Consider the following 14,591-nt stretch of genomic DNA (forward strand, 5'->3'; position numbering starts at 1 on the left):
AGGCTTGTGTTTCTAAGATAAGGCCATTTAATCTCTGACAAGTCTGAGGTCACATGTTGTGACATTTTCAAAATGACAGGGTTATAAAAGGTTGTGTTTTGGTAGATAGTAAATTAATATATTATAATTTTAGTAGTCTAGACTTGGGAATTGTTTCATTTGTCCTTTTAAGTTTCTCAGACTGCTATTCCCTCCGTCTTCATTCTATGCATTATTATAATGTTATCTGGCAATATTGTTCTTAAAAAAAATGTGTGAAATTAAGTGACATTTATTGGTGAAATTGCATGTTGCAGCTGATGTAGCCTTCAGTTCTAAACCTAAAGACGACCGAAGACTTTACAATTTGAAAGCCAAGCAGGTCACATTCAGGACTCCCCATGTTAACACAAATTCATGAGTTCCGTTTGAAGGCCCCACAAGATTTTGAAAAAAAATGGTTGAATTTGGAGTAAAAATGTCTTTTGCAACAAACTCATTATGATGTTTTTAATATCCTGTGAGATAATGAGATTATTGTGGTTTCAGGGCTGAAAAGTTTCAGAACCCCTGCTTTAGTACAGCGGTTTCCAAATTCCCTCACATTTGAACACACTAGGTCTGCAATGATTATTAATCAATTACTTCATTTTATTCAGTATTTTGTAATAATTTAAACACGTTTTCTAATTTTTCAGCTTCTTCAATGTGAATATTTCCTGGAAACGCTGCTCCATTTTACAAAGAAATCATCAAAACGGAATCATTTTGGTTTGTGGACAAAACAAGACATCATCATTTCCACTTTTTCCACACATTTTATGGACCAAACAAGTACTCGATTAGCTGTGAGTTGCAGCTCCAGTACATCGATATTCTGAGAGAACTGAGAAAGTCAAACCAACAAGTCATTTTAAGAATACTTTATTACATCAACATGTGAGAATTTTCACCCCTTTTTTTTTATTAAACGTTAAATCACTACAGTTACATTTGAAATCAGTATGATGTTAACACACAGAATAAGAAACATCATTAAATCTGCTCCTCACTGAGCCTCCACTACAGCGACAAATGTTTACAGCCCTAAAACAAAAACAAAAAAAACAGCTGAGAGTTATCCCTCAGCAGATTTTGTCCGAATCACCACTGAGCTTCACTCCACTCTGAGCAGACAGTGTGTGACACGACAAAAATAAAAAAAATAAAATAAAATGTTCATTTCAGTCGTATCGGCCTGTGTAGTGATAAAAAATGCGGGCTACACTGTGACGTGGCGCTTCTGGACGAGGGGACGACACACGTCACTGTGAATTCAGTTCAAGATCTCAAATCTCTTCCCCGTTTTTCTCCGCAGTCTGATTTTCTTATAAATAGTGACAAATCTCTGCTTCTTTCTTTAAAAAAAAAACATATCCTAAAGGTTGACCTAAATTACACCATTTCACCCTCAGAGGGTGGGGTTCTATACTTTGTAAAGACAAAACCATAATATCAGACTTTCTCATTTAAATAAGAAAAAAACATCAGCAAACATTAGCGTTTTATGAAAAAGAGTCTCTGTGCTCCAAAGCCAAAGCAAGAACAGACAAGGTCGTCTATACCTACTGAACCAGTATAGGTACAGTATGATCTGGAACAAAATGCCATACAGATCTTCAGCATGGGAAGCAGTGCCACCTTGTGTTCAATACAATTCTCTACCAATAAAGATAAAATAAAATAAAATAAAAATCAACACGTACCACTGCCTCAGCCTGGAGTGGAACAAGCCAAAGCACGATTTAAGACTTTGTTCAAATCCTAAAAGGAATGTTTAAAATGTACAAAATAGAAATACAAAATAAAACACTACAGCACGCACTAGAGCTCCACTTCAATATGAGTTTCTTTAAAGGAAGGATTTTGTTTTTGTTTTTTCTCTTGCATCTTTCCAGTGACTTGTACACTACACGCGCGCGCACACACACACACACACACACACACACACACACACACACACACACACACACACACACACACACACACACACACACACACACACACACACACACACACACACACACACACACACACACACACACACACACACACACACACACACACACACACACACACACACACACACACACACACACACACACACACAAAGTATAAAAGCAGAGTAAAGTGTCACTTTATCTGGTTTAAGTACCTTAAAATGCCCCAAGCAGGTTCTCACTTCCAATCTTTGTAGAGTTGATCACAGGGGCAATAATCGAATGAATGAATGAATGAATGCGTGAAACGAGGGTTTTGAATGCAGCGCAGCAGGCGAGGTAGAGAGTGGCAGGATTCCTTCTCAGACACATGAACATGATCACTTCACTGGCTCCAAGGAACAGCCATGATATAAGAACCACTTACTCCCAACACTTTATACTCCAATGCAGAAAGGAAAGATGTAGACTGACAAACAGGGATATGTACACACACACACACACACACACACACACACACACACACACACACACACACACGTTCATGCAGCAGCGTCAAGCACACAAAGGCTTACAAATGTACCTCTTAATTAAAGTTACTCCAACGGGACAATGAATGAGTCATGGGTGGTCACTTCTGACCCGTTTCTCCTCAAAAAAGGAAAAGTCCGTCATTTCACTTATCAGTCACTCCTCTCCTGCTCCTCAGTTCAGCTTCTAGTCTCTCAGTGTGGGTCGTCTCCACTGTCACAAGTCCGTGACCTTATTCTCCACAGCGGCAGCGATCTGCTGCAGCCTGTAGCCGAGCTGCATCTTCTGGGCTGTGGGGTCCTCCTCCAGTGCTGTGATGATCTGATGACAAGATGGTGGATGAACGGGTGAGCGAGAGAGAAAAGTTTAAATTACACCAAAATAAGAATTATTATTCTTCTTCTAACTTCAAATGTACAATAAGAATCCTGTTATACATTATAGTCTAGGGCTGCAACATGATGATTTCCATAAAAACTGTATATTTTTGTGGGTGAATTGTCTGGCTTTGATTTAGAACAGTGAGGTGTAAAGAGTGCAGCGAGTCAAACACACCTGGTCATAGTATTTGTTGATGTACTTGTAGAGCTCGTGCAGTGCGACCAGGTAATTCAGCTCTCCAGAGTAGTTCTGAAACACAAAGTGTAAGAGGTTAATGGTCACATTGTGTGTGTGTGTGTGTGTCTTTGTGAGAAACTTATAAACCACAGGGAGAGAGGACATTTTCTCACCACATAAAACAGACTTTTTGAGGGTTAAGACTTGGTTGAGGGTTAGGGCCTGGTTTATGGTCAAGGTTAGGGTAACGGGCAAGGGCCAGTCTATTTATATAGCGGCCCGTGGGCCACATATGGCCCATAACCAACTTCATAGTGGCCCAGCACAGGAAAAAACTAGAGAGACACTTTTCCCTGTCCCTCAAAGATTTCTACATACATTCCTACAGTCGTCTGACAGGTTTGATGGCAGAGTTAGTTCTTCTGTATTCTGTTAAAGGCACTTTGAGATGTCTGTGGGTCGTATATGACATTAGTTTGTCTTATTTCAAAGAGAAACAAATGCTAACACACGTTTATTTTTTATTTAAGTTAGTTACAGCTAGTACTGTGCATTTTCTTCCACACACTGTGAGGTGTACGAAGGACAAGTATGACCAAGATCATTATATTTTCAATGCACTTTTTGATGTACTTTTTAAATGTGTCCCCACCTGCTGCTTATTGGCTGCAGGAAATGTCTAAATGTCTACATTTCTTGGTTTGAAAATGTGGCCAAACTGAGTTTTAATTGAATAGCCCTGGGCTAGGGAATGCATTGTGTTCATGAGGTGTCCTCACTTCAAATGCTGTGTAAACGTGTGTGTGTGTGTGTGTGTGTGTGCGTGCGCGCTCTCACCCTGGACAGCTCAGCCAGAGCAGAGTTCATCTCCTGGTCACTGGCTGAGATGGTCTGCCTGATGTCAGCGTAGTACCTACAACAACAAACATTGACGGTTTAAAAACTCATTTTTGTTTTGAGGACGACGTTTGACCTTTCAGAACACATTGCCGTGTCGTTCCGGGAGCAGTTAAGACAAGTTTACGCGACACAATTTTGTATGTGCTGCTCACATACAAACCTGACGCATCACAGACTAACCCCAGGGAGTTACTGGCACAAGTGTTAAAGGATGAAGGAAAATAGATGCAAATCAAATAAAATGACATATACAACAGAAGCATATAACTGGAAATAGTGTTTGTTTATTGTTTAAAATCTTACCCAACTAACCCGTAACTTAACTAACTTTAACATCCTTTGCTTGTTCTTGTTCTGCCTGGTTTTTTATTTACTTTTCAATGTGTTGCTACATCACACGTCGGTGTACATGCAAAAGACAAGGACAGTATAAAGACAGCAGAAATGACGACAGAAATAGAGCATTGCATCTTTAAAGGGAGGAAGAAGAAGAAGAAGAAGAAGAAGAAGAAGAAGAAGATAGAACACAGACACATTCCATCATGGACAGCACTGCTACAAGAAATACTACAGACATCCAAGAGATGAGGCTTTCATTATGGCCGGACTCACTTTTCCACCATCTGCTTGTATCGAGGAATATCTCTGGCATACAGCAGCTTGTTGATGGGAGAATCCTGTTTCAAATGAGAACCAAAGACTTTAGTGAGAATGTTGTGTCACAAATGTGAGCTCCATTTGTAGCTGGAGCTGTAAAACCGCTGAACCAGCAGCTTCTGAAACACAGTTTTGACTATCTGAACTAAAAACATGACGTGAAACAAGCGATAAACACGATCCTCCTCACCCGTCCCAGTTTGTGCTCAGCAATGGTGCACGAGTCCATGAATGTCTGGGCGATGACGGAGAGGACAGCGTCCACGTGGTCCGACGCCTGGACGTCAAATATGAACTGAGGGTTTTTCACAATGTTGATCCAGAAACGCAGAGGGAGACTAAAGACACACAAGAGATATTAATGAAGATCTGAATCTGTCAGGAGCAACAACATTGACATGTAAGAAGCTAAAAAAAATCTTTAGTTTTAATAAAAAAACACAAACAATGAATCAATTATCAAACTATGTGACATTTAATTAATAATCGATGAATTGAGTATTTCTAGTGTTCATTTCACACCTGGCAATAAAAAGCTTCCTTTATTAATTTCTGCAACTTAAAAGAAATTGAAAGCATTTAGCAAATCACTCAGGCTACAATTGAATCATTATACATTTATAACTGTTTTGAGACATTTAAAACATATGTCATCGCATCACTGTATAAATTAATACTCACGTGGTGATGCTGCATTTTGCCTTAACTCTAAAGAACTGAGGCTTGACTTCAAAAATGATCTTTTATGGTAATAAGTTTGAATAAGTTCACTCACACAATCATGTGTTTTTCTCTAAATTAAAGTACAGTCTTTACCTTACCCGGTCAAGTTCCTTGCGATAAGATGCTCATTTACAACAACAGCGTCATCTTCACCTCGTCGAGTTGACACTTCACACAGCATCGCTACAGACAATAAAAATCTCCCCCACTGTTGATTTCCTTGGTGTCGAGTGTGAAACTCTAGTATCTTGACAGACCTAACTGTGATCGGCTGAATCTCTGTGCCCGTGCGTCCGCGCTCCGTACCTGTTGGTCTTCCAAATGTGGATTGTCTCGGGATCCGAGATGCCGTGTTGTCCCGCCTGGTCGTCCAGAAGGTCAAAGAAATATTTGACAGCGAGTGGGACGGGGCGGCTGGTGCTGAGGATCACGGTGAACAGGTCGTCCACAAACTTCTGCAGCGTACCCTGAGGGAGGGAGAGAGAGAGAGAGAGAGCTCACTCGCTGACGCACACTGGTCACATGGCAAAAACACATCTCTGTGGACACTGTGAGAAACATCCACTGCTAAAACATGATGTCACCCATAGCAACTGGGGTCAAACCCCCCCCCCCACATACACACACACGCCCCCAACCCTTAGCTTGGGCCTGGTCTTTGTTCCTTTCTCAGCAGCAGTTTTGTCAACAGCTCTTTGTGAGGGGAGGAGCCTTTAGTCCCATTTACTGCTCAGATAAGACCTATAGTGAGCATGGCCTCAGATTAACAACACAACCACTGAAACATATCGTTTCTACAATCGATGAAAAGATTATAATTGTAAAACGAATCTTATTTTATTAGAATGTAGCCCTGCTAATGTCATTGAAGATGTTTAGGGTTTAAGATGCAATGTTTTCAAAGAGCGCTCCTCCATGGGGCTCAGACACACAGGGACCTACACAGATCCTTTATCAAAACCAATACAATCGAAGTCTTTTTATAATGAATTATAAATATTTATAATTAAAAGGTTGGCCATAACTGAACTGCAGCCTCAGCACTGCACTCGTGCTCACAGTGGCTCAAGTTAGTAACTAAATCTACACTCTTTCATGTTTGGAGAGATAAGAATCCCATCAACTATCTATACATTAGAAAAACAGGTGTGTACCTTCATTGACAGCAGACGGGTCAGGTAGATTTCAGGAATGGCCTTGGCTCTCTCCCTCTCTCTCAGGCTGCCTCTGCGGTGTTTGGGCAGCTCCGGCTCCTCGCTGGCTTTCACCAGATGCCACAGCCGCACTCCTCCTTCATCCGCGTCCTCCAGCATAGGTGTTTCTGCACGGATCGACATTTTATTTAAGTGTCATCACTTTCCATGTCATTATTGTGGCAAGTGAACCAGAAACTGTTAACTCACTCTCTCCTGCTACGTAGTCATGGTTGTCATGGTGAATGTGTTTGTTGTGGCGAGGGACCAGCGCTACGGTTGCGCCGTCCGGGACCTGATGAATGACAAAATAAATGTGCAGTTAGCATCAAAGAGTCTGTTGAAGTGTTTTATAGATTATAGATTTAGTGTGACTAAGTGTGACTGCTGACCTTGTAGTGCTGCAGAGTGTTCAGGCGCTTCCAGTTGCCCTGGACCACAGACGTCAGGTCCTCGTCTGACAGGATGAGGTGTCCAGCAACACCAGACCTCCACTCTGTGTGTTTTATGATAAAAAAAATGATGAAACGGTCCTGTATTTACATTTGTTCTGCTGCAGGGGGCACCACAGCTCAACTAAGGTAATAAAAAGGATCACTGAAGACACATGGTTATTAACATTTTCCTGCCACTTAAACAGATTTAAGTGTGATCTGGAAAAATGTTTTGGAGTGGGATCACGCTGAGGTCTCTTTCTCCACGGACAGCTCACCTTCATCCAGTTTAAGTACATGTTAAAAACCACCTAATGTAATGCAAGTCTAAGTCAAGCTAATTATTACACCTTCAGTCAAATAATGAATGTGTTTTTTAGAGTGCCATGTGGTGTGAACAGATGCCTTGTGGTGTGAACAGATTCTCACCCAGGTCCAGTGAGTCGGCGTGGGGTCGGTTGGAGAAGGAAGTGCCTTTGAACACTTGATCCAGCAGCTTCTCCTTCACCTGTGTGATGGTGTCACAGTCCAGCACCTTGGAAGGCACCGGCTGGCTCTCATTCACTCCACCACCCTGCACCAACACATTCAGAGTCTGCAGAGGATAAACAAAGGAGTATTGTCAGGGGAAAAATATCCAGACAATGCAGATTCTTTTATTTCATCAAAATGATCTAGAGTTGTCCTCACCAGGGTCTTGTACTCCACGTCCTCACGCAGCAGACGGTTGTCATTCAGCGTGTACTTGGCCTTTCCTGTAACGGCGTCCACTGGACCTTTGTCTACCTGATGCTTTATGGCCCTGAACAGCATGTAGAGAGACTCTCCTGCTGAGTCCTGCACACACACACACAGATAGACAGAAAGAGAATAAGGGACTCAATTAGGAGACTCTTTTATGCACATTTATTGAAATAATCTCTTTAATTTTAAAGTGAAAACAGAAAAAAATACAATACATATAACTTTTACAGCCACGGCTTTTAAGATGGAAATATTTGAATGTCCCTATTTCATGGAAATTAAATCAGTAGTTTTTGAGTAATTCTGCTGACAGAAACAAAGACAGCCAGCCAGACAGACAGAGACTTTGTCTGACTGACTGAGAGTTTCAAACAAAAAGTCCTTCAAACTGACAACCCTAACAAAACATGACGAATGTGCCGACTGACCCTGAGGAAAGCGTAGAGACAGATGGACATCCAGTTGGTCAGCAGCTTCTCCACCACTGTCTCCGTCCTGCAGAGAAAAATAAAAACATGAGTTGTGACACTGCAAAAACATTGACAGAACAACAAGAAGGGACAGTTCAGGTGTTTTTGAAGTGTGGTATGTTGGCAGGGCTAATTATTTGTCAGTGCCTCATAAAACCACAGCCACACTTGTCCCTCTTCCCCTTCCTCGTACCTTCGCAGCATCAGTTTGGGGTTCTTGGCCACGTACTGTTCCACCAGGTCATTCAGGAGAGTTTTGAGGATGTCAGTGAAATATTCCAGTTTCCCGTGAAGTGACACAGTCAGCAGGGAGGCGACGTAGGCTCTGTCTCTGGGTGAGAAGGTCCTCTGGCTCTCCAGCGTGTGAATGAACTATAACAAAAAGGAAAATACGAGGTGTTTTATTCCTCTCTAAAAGAAAAACAGGATGCAGAATTTTGCATGGCCATTCATTCTACCTTGGTGAGGAAGAGTTTGCTGTTGAGCAGGTTGGACAGCTGCACCAGGCCCTGCTCCACTGTCTGCCGACGACACTCCTGAACGTCCAGGTCTCGCCTCAGCGGAGACTCTCGATGGCCTGGGAAAAAGATGCGTTCGGCATACATGCGGTAGTTGAGGAAGGGGATTCCTGAGCCCACCAGGTCACTGGACATGTCCATCATCTCTGTCATCAGATCTGTGATGCGGTAAATGAACAAGGATAAGAGGTCACAAGCTGCAGAGTTTTAAATCTCTCCTGTAGATTAGATGTTGGTGTTCCACTGGGGATGGCAGTAGGAGGTAAAAGAAGGTCAATATTGACACTAGCCTAAAATGAAACTCTTGTGGAGCAGCCACGTGTGACGTAACAAGATGATTTAACGAAGATGCTGTAGAAGGAGAACTAAAACTAACTTTGTTCTTTTGTGTCTTCTCTCCAAAAACTTTCCAAACGTTCACACCGTCACTTACCAGTGAACTCTTTCTTGCAGCGGTCTCTCACACTGGTCTCCAAATTCTCCAGTTGGATCTGGACCTTCTTGTAGTCTCTCAGGGCCTGTTTACTCTTTCTCCTAAAACCAACACAGACAAGAGCAGAGGGTCACCAGAAAATGAGGAGCAGGTAAAAACTCTCCCACAGAAGCCAGCTCACAAACTTACACCAGCGAGGGTCAGAGCTGGGTCAAAGTAAACACTCTTCCTAATGTATTCCTTTGGAGGAATAAATGATGACATTACACTGACCTGTAGATGAGAACGATGATGAGGACAATCAGGGCCACTATCGACGCCCCGACTCCAACTCCAATCTGAGCCTCCAGAGGGAAGGTGGACGGGCTGAGGTTGTCGTACAGAACTTTACCAAGAGAAAAGTTCTGGTTGCCCATTTGGACCTGAAACACACACACAACACACAGACAGTAAATGTAAATGTCAGTGCCGCACTGTTCCCCAAGTGAACACGTTTCCTGTGACTGGACACTGAAAACAAGGCGAACTCACAGTGAATTCTGGGAGGTTGTCAGAGCCCTCGCGTTTCTTGCCGTTGGGTCCAGGTGAAGGCTGCTGAGGCGGCGGCTCACAGTAAAGATGGTTTCTCGTCAGGGTCTTCACCGCGCACACGCCTTCCCCGATCAACACCACAACCTCGTCTTTAGTGATGGCCAGGTCCAAGTTTTCTCCCTGATAACACACAACAATATAATAGAAGAGAGTTTATGTTTTAGATAGTTTTACTTTTAGCACCCGTTGCTATAATTGCTCTCTCTCTCTCTCTGACCTCCAGCTGGATGAAGCTGCCCGGGTTGTAGCGGTAAGCCCTCAGAGGCTCCTGCTGGTTCAGGCGGCGTAGAACCGGGTTAGGTTCGTAGCTGAAAGTCTGAGGGTTTAAACTGCTGAAGTCAAAGCACAGGTTGTCCAGAAGAAACTCGACCGTGACCTTTGATCCCCAGACAGAGGAGTCCACCGTAGGGGAGCGACACAGAATCAGAGAGGAGGAGTTCACGTCACAGTGCTCCATGAACTGATGAGACAGAGAAGGTGCAGAGAGGACGTTCAGTAAAGACACACACATACACAAAAACACTAATGCTGTCTGAAATTTGGATATTCATTCAACATTAAAATGTACAGCCTAGAAGTGCATCCCACTAGGGCTGCGGTGATTATTTGATATTAATTGATAAATAAATAAATTGTTAACTATTTTGATAATCCATCGATCAGTTTATAATTAAAACAAGTTCCTCTGCTTTTACAACATCTTAAATGTGAATATTTTCTGGTTTATTTGCTCCATATAACAAAGAAATCATTAAAACTGAAAAAGATGACACACAAACACATACTTGTTTGACAGAGCAGAGTGCGTCTGCAGGGCAAACAGGATCAGGAACCATCCTAACTCTCCTTCCCGGTTGTACGCTCACTCTCTCCTCCATCTGCACTGTTGTCCTCTTCCTCCTCCTCCTCCTCTTCTTCTCTTTGCTCTGGCTGACAGACTCATAGGGAGAGACCGTCACCACCATCCGAGGATTCTGCACCACATCCAAATTGTGGCCCGACACATAGATCAGTCGACCGCCACTAAACAGAGAATAAAAGTTTAAAGATCTTTTGGATAAAAAGGGGAAACAAGCTTAATGTTGATGGTCAGAATGTGACACTTACTACAGGAAACTTTTAGCTGGGGTGGCATGGGTGATGTTTGGGTTGTGGGTGTAGCGGTAGGACGATGTGTGGAGGTGACGCTGGCTGCTGCCGTAATGCAGGGTGATGCGGTGATCTCCCGTCTTATTACAGCTGCCAGTCACACACTGAACACTGGACTCCTGCACTTCTGATAGACTGAGGAGGAAAAGGAGACAGACAGGAGAGTCAGATCAATAAATACTTTCATACCTTTAGCCCAGACTGAGGCTCCACCCCAAGTTTTGGTTTAAAAGTGCCTTACAATGCATTTTTGCTGCATATTATGTCTGCTGTCCACACTACCCCAGTGTTTACGAGCCCTGGACGTTTAAATGGAGACCTCTGAAAGTGATGATGCAGTTCCCTGCACTTGCGTCCCGATTGTAACACATAGTTTAGAGAGACATCCAATCAACTTCCTCTTTACACTGACACAAGTGTGTTAAAGTGTGTTTGTATGGACACAGATTCTTTCTGATACAGAGCTGAAATGCTCGTCGGCACAGTTTGTCCTTTCACCCTTTCCCCCTCTAGTACAGGGACATAATTCACGTGCATTTCTGTGACTATACTGTACGTTTACTACACATGTTTGTGTTGCTCACATTTTGCAGGCCACTCCTCCCACGGTGATGGTGAGGTCAGAGGGACGGCCTGTCAGCAGGTTACGGCCGGTGATTGTCAGGGTGGTTCCTCCGGCCTTGGGGCCCCTTTCAGGTGAAAGCCCCATCACAAACGGGTCCTGTCAGGATGGAAGATGGCAGCCATTAGAAATGCATGAACCACAGATGAACCCATTATTAACCCAGCCAAAAATACTTTTCACCAGAGCATGAGATATTTTTAACTGTTTAAGTTAATTATATTTACAAGAACCAAATGTTTTATATGTGCAGGTGCTTTTTTTTTTTTTATGAACCGTTTGTCCACCAGAGAGCACTGTCACTTCACTGCTGAGTAAACCACACATTTTACTGCTCAGCAGAATAGAATCAGCATTGATGTCGTTGATGTGTTAATGATAATGACATAAATTATTTCCTCCTCTAAATACCCAAAATAATGTTAAAGTTCCTGTGTAAATGTATATATGAAAGGGAGCGAAATACTGTACACAACAGTTGGGAGCAAATTCACCCAGTAATGAGGAGATGGGACAATGTTTTATCCATGTTGCTGCAGCACATTGCCTTAAGTTAGTTTCTTTTTCTTTTACTTATTATAATTACATACCACCATTTGCCAGTCTCTCTTACTTCCAGTTTTAAACTATATATCAACATTTCAGTCAACATAATATAATTTTTTACAGTGTAATTCATGAAGAGGTAATGTACCTGGTAGCTGAACTTCTGGCTGGACAGACCAAACTCTCCCCCGCTGACTTTAACAGAAACAAAGCCCACCTTCTCTCCTCCACTCGCTTTGGTCTTGCACACGATTCTGAAAGACACACATCAGACTTGAGATTGTTAATTGACCTCGATATCAGGTTCTTATTCACAAAAAAAACGCTCTAAAACTGTTTTTGAGACAGGTTTGCTGATCACATATGAAGAACACATCTGAAACATTTAGGTGAGGGAATGGCGTCTAGATCAAGCCTGCAGTGGGCAAAACTCTCTGTGAACTCACAATTTCTAGAAATTGAACAAGGGAGCTGAGCATCATTCACGGTCACATTCCACGTGTTCCTGTAAATTGACTTGTTGCCACTGATGCTGTCAATTAATCACGATCGATGTGGTGATATGGGGTCAGAGATTTTTTTTACTAATGTCACATTCACTTCACGCGCGTTTCTCAGTATAGCAGTGTTTGAATCTTATGTCACCCAGTGGCTTAGAAGTTTGTTTTATGTTGATACAGACGGAGGCAACTGAAGAGTTTGAATTAAAACATTTAAGTAGTGAATCCTACTGCTTAAAATACCCGTCGTTCTGCAATTTGATGGACAGAGGCTCCTTGGACAGGACCCCCCCTCTCTGTGTCCAATGACCCCAACACTGATGTAAAACTCACAAGCATGAATTGCGCACACACACAAAGCCACTGTGTACCTGGACGAGACCTCATAGAGGCTAATAATGACTGTGCAAGGCACATCGGCTACCAACACAGAGTCAAGGATGTCTTCAGCCTTCTGGCCCAGGTTAGAGCCTGAGATGGTCACCATGGTACCACCTTCCAGCAGACTGGAGAGTGGCTCAATCTGAGGTCAGGCACAAAAACAGAAATTAAGAAATTTCAACCAAATGGTAAACAAAGATGTGTAATCTGTCATATGAACATAAATCAGTGCTATGAGCATTTCAAATCTCCCACATTCCCAAAGTAAGGATTTTAAGCGAGAGGTCTGAGGAGTGTACTCACAAAGTTGATGACAGGAGCAGGACACGTGTGTTGCACAGTTTCACTGCAGGAGTCCGAGTACAAGCAGCTGGCCTGAGCAGTGCCACACCACACACAACCGTACTTCTGGTCGGCTGTATGGCAGCGGCTGCAGTCAGATCGGCCCACGGAGCAGTTGTACAGAGTCACTGTTGACACGACAGACACAGAACAACATCGGTTGATGCTTTAATGTCTTTCTATTGAGACTTGTTGTCAAGTTGTTGTTGGGTCTTTGTGAAACAGGTTTTTTTTTTTAATTATTTTCAGTGTGGCTATATGAGGTACATCTGAAACAGTGTTTCCACCGAGTGGAACGGTTCAGTTCACTTAAAGCTCCCAAATCCAGTGGGCTAAAATCACTTTTTATATGCAAGTACCTCACACATCCCTTTAAGTATCCAAAAAGTGAGAATGAGAAAGTGTATTATGTACAATCAAACATAAATTAGACCTCACCATAAAGATCATTGGAGCTGTCCACATGGAAGGTGTCCCTCCTCTTCACATACACCATGGCATTGTATTCGTCCACTGGAGCTGAATATGTGTACTGGACAAACAACAGCGGCGTCACTTACAGGAAAACACTCTACTGTTGCTCTATGCACGCTCACAATAAAAAGTATAATACAGTGAGTGGCTGCACATCATCACACCTGGTGTAGCTGACAGGTGATGTCGAAGCTGAATGGATTCATGTCGTCAGTTTCCACGTAGGCGTCCACAACCACCGTCTGTCCTTCAATGACCAGCACACACTCATAGTCCAGCTCTGTGTCCTGAACACACAAAACACTGTCTTAGCATGGCAGGACAGGAAAGTGTGTGTGTGTGTGTGTGTGCACGTGTAATACCTGATAGAGGTGCAGGTTGTGGGCCAGCAAAGTGATCTTCCTCTCCACTCGCACGGGGAGCAGTGAAGAACCCTGAATCTTCTCCACACATGGACAAGCAGAGGAACCCCAGCTGACGTACGAGCCCTCGTCTGCCTGTTGTTTAACAAACACACACACAGACACACGCATGCAGAGTAAGTACAAACACCCTCATGTTTGTACAATTCCGTGCACACACATGCAATCTTTTCTTACCATTCAGTAAAGCAGCACACTGCAAATTCACTTTCTACAACTACCAGTTACTTTATAACATTGAAATGTGATTAAACAAGTCATTTTCTAGATAAACACAACTTAACAAGGTTGAAAATGTTTTTTTTTGTTTTGGATAAAACAGCAGCAGGCGAATTTAAAAACAGAAACGTAGTTGCATTAAAACCACTTGGCTGGAGATAGCTGCCTTAATGTTCTCAAATGAGAAGATAAGGAAGTATATAGCCATTCTGTTTAAGGTCAGCTT

At 42.8% G+C, this 14,591-nt stretch overlaps 1 protein-coding gene across 7 annotated transcripts in view; it reads right to left on the reverse strand.

Moving 5' to 3' along the window:
- Positions 1 to 887: 887 nt before the first annotated feature.
- The window catches only part of plxnb1b (plexin b1b), a 93,278-nt gene continuing 79,574 nt past the window's right edge, over positions 888 to 14,591 (reverse strand). For all 7 annotated transcript variants that reach the window (XM_058630884.1, XM_058630882.1, XM_058630876.1 and 4 more), the window contains 27 exons: positions 14,087 to 14,221; positions 13,889 to 14,011; positions 13,689 to 13,782; positions 13,212 to 13,378; positions 12,899 to 13,050; positions 12,176 to 12,281; positions 11,444 to 11,580; positions 10,818 to 10,994; positions 10,496 to 10,733; positions 9,928 to 10,170; positions 9,651 to 9,830; positions 9,393 to 9,541; positions 9,120 to 9,220; positions 8,627 to 8,844; positions 8,362 to 8,540; positions 8,127 to 8,193; positions 7,645 to 7,791; positions 7,384 to 7,549; positions 6,913 to 7,016; positions 6,731 to 6,815; positions 6,482 to 6,648; positions 5,634 to 5,794; positions 4,795 to 4,942; positions 4,560 to 4,624; positions 3,885 to 3,960; positions 3,045 to 3,119; positions 888 to 2,810 (listed from right to left, as the gene is read on the reverse strand). In XM_058630884.1, coding sequence (XP_058486867.1) covers positions 2,706 to 2,810; positions 3,045 to 3,119; positions 3,885 to 3,960; positions 4,560 to 4,624; positions 4,795 to 4,942; positions 5,634 to 5,794; positions 6,482 to 6,648; positions 6,731 to 6,815; positions 6,913 to 7,016; positions 7,384 to 7,549; positions 7,645 to 7,791; positions 8,127 to 8,193; positions 8,362 to 8,540; positions 8,627 to 8,844; positions 9,120 to 9,220; positions 9,393 to 9,541; positions 9,651 to 9,830; positions 9,928 to 10,170; positions 10,496 to 10,733; positions 10,818 to 10,994; positions 11,444 to 11,580; positions 12,176 to 12,281; positions 12,899 to 13,050; positions 13,212 to 13,378; positions 13,689 to 13,782; positions 13,889 to 14,011; positions 14,087 to 14,221 — 3,765 coding nt within the window. In that variant the 3' untranslated portion in view covers positions 888 to 2,705. The remainder of the gene's footprint in view (positions 2,811 to 3,044; positions 3,120 to 3,884; positions 3,961 to 4,559; positions 4,625 to 4,794; positions 4,943 to 5,633; positions 5,795 to 6,481; positions 6,649 to 6,730; positions 6,816 to 6,912; positions 7,017 to 7,383; positions 7,550 to 7,644; positions 7,792 to 8,126; positions 8,194 to 8,361; positions 8,541 to 8,626; positions 8,845 to 9,119; positions 9,221 to 9,392; positions 9,542 to 9,650; positions 9,831 to 9,927; positions 10,171 to 10,495; positions 10,734 to 10,817; positions 10,995 to 11,443; positions 11,581 to 12,175; positions 12,282 to 12,898; positions 13,051 to 13,211; positions 13,379 to 13,688; positions 13,783 to 13,888; positions 14,012 to 14,086; positions 14,222 to 14,591) is intronic.

Source organism: Solea solea, chromosome 6, assembly GCF_958295425.1.
Source record: "Solea solea chromosome 6, fSolSol10.1, whole genome shotgun sequence".
Lineage (NCBI taxonomy): Eukaryota > Metazoa > Chordata > Actinopteri > Pleuronectiformes > Soleidae > Solea > Solea solea.